The sequence below is a fragment of the Durio zibethinus genome, chromosome 18, assembly GCF_047325235.1.
Source record: "Durio zibethinus cultivar Kanyao isolate XHJ-2024 chromosome 18, ASM4732523v1, whole genome shotgun sequence".
NCBI lineage: Eukaryota > Viridiplantae > Streptophyta > Magnoliopsida > Malvales > Malvaceae > Durio > Durio zibethinus.
In genome coordinates, this window is record NC_143179.1 from 17,980,009 (window position 1) to 17,987,459 (window position 7,451).

The 7,451-nt window shown below is 33.8% G+C and overlaps 1 protein-coding gene across 2 annotated transcripts; it reads right to left on the reverse strand.

Moving 5' to 3' along the window:
- Window positions 1-838: 838 nt before the first annotated feature.
- LOC111299805 (uncharacterized) lies at window positions 839-7,224 on the reverse strand. Of its 2 annotated transcripts, XR_002691346.2 has the most exons (14): window positions 6,507-7,224; window positions 5,962-6,040; window positions 5,767-5,823; window positions 5,114-5,169; window positions 4,032-4,263; window positions 3,597-3,683; window positions 3,427-3,504; window positions 3,197-3,280; window positions 2,971-3,035; window positions 2,706-2,901; window positions 2,512-2,600; window positions 1,534-1,645; window positions 1,075-1,172; window positions 839-927 (listed from the first exon to the last, which is right to left on the reverse strand). XR_002691346.2 is itself a non-coding variant. In XM_022895261.2 (13 exons), the coding sequence occupies exons 1-13, from the start codon at window positions 7,037-7,039 to the stop codon at window positions 1,137-1,139; spliced, it is 1,704 nt and encodes a 567-aa protein (XP_022750996.2). In that variant the 5' UTR covers window positions 7,040-7,224; the 3' UTR covers window positions 839-1,136. The 2 variants fall into 2 exon arrangements, 1 of the variants encoding a protein (XP_022750996.2); XM_022895261.2 differs by having other exon boundaries at window positions 839-1,172.
- Between the last annotated feature and the right edge of the window lie 227 nt (window positions 7,225-7,451).

Here is a 7,451-nt window from a genome sequence, read left to right on the forward strand (position 1 = left end):
GCTACACACAAGAATCGCATTAATTTATAGATGCAAAATGAGAACAAATTTTTTTAAAAAAAATAATGAGAACAAAATTAAATAAATAATAAAAATATAATCATAATTCATATATATATATATATATAATCATAATCTATCAAAATTAATTTAATAATTTTAATTTAATATAATATTTATAAAATATTATTTTTTAATATAAATTATATTTTAATTATACATAAATATAATATTTTTATTAAGTTAATATTTTAAATTAAAATATTACAAAATAATTTTACTAATATAACACATATATTAATATAAAATTAAATAAATAATAAAAATATTATATATATATATATATATATATATTGAATCAAGTTATAACAAATTTATCTGAAATTGGACTCTGAACTAATCCCAACATTACAAGAAAAAATAAAAAAACCCATACCAACTTGATAAAAAAAAAAAACCAACTATTAAGATCAAATTGAGTCAAAACTCGAGAGATTCAAATGGATTTGACAACCCTACAATTGATTATTATTTCCATTAATTTTCTATTTTCAAAGGAGAAAAAACATTTTTAAAAATACATTTACATGCACAAACAAATAATATTTATTAATAATAAAAGAATTTTCACTTTCCTAAATCCTTTCGTTCCATGGAGACAAAATGTATGATTGTTGTTACTGGTTTTTCAAATGTATGAATGATTGGTATTATCTGTTTTATGTTATTCCATATAAAAAGAGAATTTCCCTCGAATATGTTTATAAAAGGATGTTAAAGTAAATTCACAAATTAATTTGGTAAAATTAGACAGAAAAATCAAAGGGGGGCAAACAAATGGCAAGAAGGTTGAATATTTATGGGTGGTAACGGCATTGGCCAAGGAGAAATTGCCAACAACAATTAAATTCGACCAATTACAAGGCACTGCAGGTTCATTTTGCAAATTACAGAATCAGAAAAAGTGTAAACAAATAGCAACATCTTACTTTTAGGTCATTGTGTATGGATATTTAAAACAAAAAAAAAAAAAAATCTAAACTCAGGACAAAATGAATTCAGAAATAAACCTACCATTATCCGGACATTAGAAATATCCTAAATTTGATCCTGCGACTGAAAGCTGTTCTTCAACTTCAACCTTTAAACCTCGCTTCATACTCGTGGGGTTGCTGCAAGAAATCATGAAAAGTTAATTGATAAAACTACTCAACTAAAACAGACCTGTAACAAAGAGAACACCAGAAAACATACTAGACTGAATCTAACTATAACAGATCTGCTAATTCCGTGTTTCATCATGTGTTCAATGTATGCTGACAGGATTCTAGGTATCGGCATATTGAACGGTAATAGTTCCATTTGAACAACTTGCTGGCAAAAGCCTGCTTGGCCTACCATGGCAGGATAATGAACTGATAAACTTTACCCGATCTTCTTACAACCCTTATAGGTGCTTTATATGTGCTAAACAACTTAGAAAGTCAGTAAGGGCCAGACAGAAACCAATGTTAGGGTGGAAATCGCATTTACCATAAATATGGCTGATATTGATCGGCCTGCAAACCATCTCATGTGCATCGCACGTTGGGCTTTACACGCTGCTTCTGCAGAGTCAAATCGAAGATAGACACAACCACTGTTTCTGTATGAAAGATGAAAAAGTGTTACAAGGAAAAACATTTTGCCTTAAACTGCAGTTGGGAAAAGGCAAAGCAAAGCCTTCTTTCCTCAAAGAAGTTCATAACAATTTTCATATATTTAATAAAAATGAATTGGGAAATCTGACAAGTTGAAACTGATAAAGCCTAATAAAGCTTTAGATTACAAAATAAGATGTCATTAGTCATTGATTGGGCAACCAAAGATGCTAGTCAAGCATGTTGAGATGGCCGTTGGAAGTATGTAAATGCCTACCTTGTAGCCAAAAAAGGTTAAATACTACAACATTCACAACATACAAAATCACCACACACTTGCATATGTATGTCTAAATAGTTTCTCCAAACAATACAGACAGATTATTGGATGTAAAAATTGTAAGCCTCCCCCTTGCATTGATAGTCCTATATTTCCAGTCAATAAAGCATCTAATTGAAGGATGCAGATTTCAGTATCAAAATCCATAGATAGTCTTCCCATATATTCTTATATAAAAGAACGCAGGTAAGGCATATCTGCAATCCAAAGGCACAAATGACTGAGAGGGAGAAAGAAAGAGTACTGATATGTCACTAGACTTAACAGTTCCTTCCAATGATAGCCATCCAAAATACATCTTCAATTAGTGATCTATAGATTAACAGTGTTATCAAGTCAAGTGAAAAAAGCATAGATTGAGAGCACTTCCCCTTGTTAACATAGATAGACCATTTGCTGTTTATTAATAAACAATAAAAATAGCTATAAAATGTACATTATCCACATTTGGACAGCATAATATGAAGCCACTACAAAAAAATGGTTGTAAACTAATAGCTTATCTAATGCAACAGACAATGTAATTCTTACTTGTCCACATGTATATGTTTCACCCTGCCATATTTGCTGCACTCTTCTTCGACATCCTCTTTAATTTCCAAATCAAAATCTGGTTCCGTCTGCAATAGAACTTAGAGAATCACTACCTCGTACAAGGAAGTAAAAAAGAAAGAAGACAAAAAGTAACAAGGAAATAGAATGTTTAGAATAAAAAAAATACTAACCTCAGTAGCAGGATCAAACATATTCTTCAACAACAAACACTCACTAGGCTGTCCAATAGGATCAAGGCCTGTAGTAGACATGATTGGAGGTAGAATTGGAATTGTATATGCAGCTAGGCCATTGACAGGTAGCGTAACAGCCTGTGGATTTGGAGCTGACCCATTAAGGAGGGGTACTCCAAGGGAGCCCGTAATGCTGCAAAACTATTGTTTAGATATATTATATGATTCAACTGGAAAGGACTACTTGAAAGTACAAACCAACCTTGTTGCCATACCAGAGCGATCCAGTTTCTTCATAAGCAATGCTCTTGATTGAGCATTCAAAGCCTGGATAAAGAGATACACGAGCCAATTAAGCAGCAAGAAAAGCAAGAAAGAAGAAAATTCCACTTCCTTAGAACTACTATTAGAATGAAGCAAACTAGGAACAAATCTATAAAAACCAACATCATAAAAATACTACTATAATAATATGTGCTTCAGCTCACCATGCCACCACCCTCATCATCATCAAAGTCAGCAGATTTTGCTGCAGTATCTTGGGTACCAACATGATCCGTAACAGATGAAACCTATACACAAACATAACCACAAAGATGTTAATTTGGAAGACCACAATAAAAAGGCAGTTATAGCAGAAGAACAAACACAGATAACTGACAGAGAAATTAGACTACAATAACATAATGCTACAAGCTCATGAAATTAGCAAGCCTACTTTAATGGTTCGACCAGCAATCTCCAGTTTTCCATTCAATGCACTTTGTGCTGCTTTGGAATGTTCGAGTTGAGCAAACTGTAGAGAAGGAACAACAAACAAGTACATGCATAATTATTATTATACAGGAAAATAAACATTATAAACTCAAGTCTTCAATTATAACTAACCTGAACAAATCCAAAACCTTTGCACTGCCCAGTCTCAAGGTCTAGTGGTAGTTGTACAAGCTCAACGGGACCAAAAGGTTCAAATATCTGAGCCATTAACATCAAGATGAGAAAAAGGTTTGAAACGAAAATCATATACCTTTAAATAATAACAAAGATAACAATAAAACTGGATAATATCAATAATGGAAAAAGGTTAAAGAAAAAAAAAGCATCTAAAACACATTCATGAAACTCCTTTCAAACTCTTTCCTAAGCAATTACTATTAATTAGAACACGCTTCATCCACAACTTTTCTTTTAAAAAGTTAACAATCCAGTCAGCAATTGAAAAGCAAGTTTTGAGAACATCAAAAAATAAATCATTAACAGTTATTTGTAAACCAAATCAAAGAATGTAACTTCTATTTCTGCTTATGAGCTAATGATCCTAACCTGTCTAAGCTGCATTTCTGTCATATTGAAGTGCAAGTTCCCCACATACAATTTTCTATCAACAGCACCATATGGTCCAGCAACACCACCTGCACCTGCACCAGAAGTATTGGACTGAGCAAGATTTTTTTCCGCCTCTGATGGTTTAACCATAACAGGTTGGCCAAGAAGCAGTTGACCAGACAATGCTATGGCCATTGGCACAGACATCACATCATAAAACTCAATATACCTGCAATTTTATCAGTGATTTTAATTAGTTTCTCTGAAAATATGAGGAGAAAAAAATTACAACCAAAACTTACAAAGCATATAGCAAAGAGATGTAGGGAAAGAAAAACTGTAGTGCAGAGAGCTCATGTTGAGTATCTTTTGTTGAATCTGATGTCTCATGTGATAAAAAAATGTTAGCTCAGCATAACAAGATTACAAAAGCAGAACAGATACCATACACCATGATAATGAAACAAGACAAAAGGACTTGAGAAGGAGGTTAAAGTATTGGGCGGTCCTTTTCAATATCAAAAAAAAAAAAAATTATGGGGAACATACCACCGTATAGCTTAGATTATAGTCATAAAACTAAGATATCAGAATGAACCCAGAAAACTACCAAAATCAAAGATGAACCAACCCCCCCCCCCCTCCCTTTTCAACCTCAACAACAAAAAAATTTGAAACAGAGTATATTAGAAAAAAAGAAAAGGCCTAGCCAGTGAGTGTTAGGTCTTTACGAAAAAATAATTTCAGATTAAACTGTATGAAGTATCATTAAATCCTTATCAGAACCACTAAGAAGTTAAGAATTGGAATAAGGTACCCATGTTTATCAGTTGCCTTTAGTGCAAAGAAAATTCAAAGCAGAAGAGAGGTGGGAAGAAAAAATTTAGGTTTATGTCATCTACCTTGTGAACGCAGCATGAATTGATTAAACATGAGTGCTATTCCCATCATTCCTCATCATTATCGCATTGCTAGTGCATTTAAGAATACAGTTAAACTTGATTCTTGAAAGCAAAGATGCTAATACTTATTTCACAAGACTACAAAAGTATAACTTTGCTCAACATAAAGGCACATACCCAACTCCCTTTGATCGTCTTGAATTCCTATCCATGATCAGCCGCACATCCCTCACCTGAAAATGATAAACAGAAACAAAAGTATGAGATCAAACAGAAAATAATAACCTCAAAAACTTAAATATACAGGGAGATTCCAAACTTTCAAGCTTCATGATGAAACACCTATCAAGAGGTGTCTGCAAGACTGAATTCTTTAGCACATGTGCTTTTAACTCACCCCACATACATAGTATGTAGGGACACAAGAAAGTCATAATACTACTCATAACTGAAGGCAGAGGAGCACATACTGCAAGAGGAAGCAGATGTATCTCAAAAATAACCATTCATATTATTCTAAACATTGTTTTATGCATCAACTTATAGCTATTATCACAAACATATAAAGATGCAAATGAATTTGAAGAAATATTGCAGACTATTCAAAATGATATTGCTACATAGTACATACTAGAAATCTCAAAAATGAGTATTCTAATGGAAATAAACCTAGTATTTCAAATGTACCCTCAAATTTTCAAAACCATTTCATTAATTTTTTTCCCAAACCAATTAATGTGGAATCCTGGCACACTTGAAAGCTATGGTGGACAAATTATAGTACAACCTTCACACAAGAAATAAAATAACCAAAGTTAAACCTAACTAACCTTGCCAGCTTTTGAGAAGAACTCATAGACATCTCTTTCAGTTGCTTTTAGAGGCATCTGTCATCAACCAAATCAAGGTGAACGGTAATCAAACATTAGTGCAAAAGAAAAAAATGCATGTTTGAACACAAATGAGTTTAACATTTATGCTACATAATCCTTTGAAGATGAAAGCAAAAAGGGCAATGCATCTACCTGGTAAGCAAAAACAGTTCTCTGGTCCCTCTCAGGATCAGCTTCAGGCTCCACTACTTCTTTCTTCTCTTTAAATCTCCTACAACATACATATTAGATAATTTAGAATATCACCAAAACCACTTCATAAAAAAAAAGTCCATCCAAATGGCACAATAGTTCTATAACTCTAAAGGATGCATACAACTAACAAGCCCTCTCACCCATTTCTTTCATGATCAACTAATCAAATAGACAAATTCTGAAACATAAAAAATAGTATGAACTTCAACCCCCAAGGGGAAAACTCAACAATGATTACCCCCACCAAGTTTTTGAAATCACTTAGATCATGATTCATGTCAAAGACAACACAATTGGATTATAAAAACACAATGGAAATATTTATTTAATTGAACTTAGCACTCTTCTAGTCATCTTTACAATCGGCCTAAACACACCAAAACTTCCAAACTGGCGCTCGAAAAATTCATTTACCACGTATAGTTCACTCTGAAAATTTTGCACATATAATTTGCTTAGAAAAAAAATATATAAAAGGGTACCTGCTATCTCTAATGTCAATTTCACGTTCTCTCTCCCACTCCCTCTCTTGTTCGCGATCACTCTCGTGCCTCCTCGGCCTACTGCTGCTTCTCTCTCTCCTCTCTCTCTCCCTCTCCCTCTCCTTTTCCCTCCTCTCTCTCTCCTTTTCCCTCTCTCTCCTCTCTCTATCCCTCTCTTTCTCCTTATCCCTATCTCTCCTCTCTCTATCCCTTTCCTTTTCCCTCTCGCTACTACTCCTCCTCTCTAAATCCCTGTCCCTATCCCTCTCTCTCTCCCTTTCCCTTTCTCTATCGCGGCTGCTTCTATGCCGATCCGTATCACGATCTCGCCTCTCATCGTCGTCCTCATCGCGGCCGCCTCTCGATTTCTTGCTGCTTCTCTTGCCTTCATCAGCATCTTCCCCCCTCTCGGCATCTCTCTTCCCATATTTTCTCTCGCTCTTATCCCCCGATCCTCCGTTTTTCTTCTTCTTCTTCGGATCTTCCTGCTCCTCCACGGTCTTTTCCAAATACTCGTACTCGTCGAAATCCATTACTTTTTCTTGTGAATATTCGAAGATTTTGGCTCTTTTTCTTCAAGGTTTATGAATTCGAAACCTTGATGGTTTGGGAAGTTAGGGTTTTGTTGAATGAGGTTTCAATTAAGGGGTTTGTTTTAGGTTTAATGTTGGTCCTCGGAATCTTGGAAAGGTATGTCTGTATAATTTGAATAAACTTCGTCATTTAAAAGTGTTTGTGGCGAGTTATAATCTCAGGCTATTTTTGTAAATATAGAATTAAAATATTCTTGTAAATATAGAAAAGAACAATGATCAAAGATAAAATTAAAAAATAATTTTTGTGTTTGTATTTCCGCACGCAAATCAAAATAGATAAAATCGAAATATGAGTAATAAAAAGAAATAAGAGAAGTATAAACTTGCATGTTTGTACTTTCATATTTAT

Coding starts and splice junctions, on each gene's coding strand:
- LOC111299805 (XM_022895261.2), bottom strand. CDS start 7,039: ATGGATTTCGACGAGTACGAGTATTTGGAAAAGACCGTGGAGGAGCAG. Junction 6,041..6,506: donor ATTGACATTAGAGATAGCAG/GTACCCTTTTAT, acceptor TGTATGTTGTAG/GAGATTTAAAGAGAAGAAAG. Junction 4,264..5,113: donor AGACGATCAAAGGGAGTTGG/GTATGTGCCTTT, acceptor ATAAAATTGCAG/GTATATTGAGTTTTATGATG.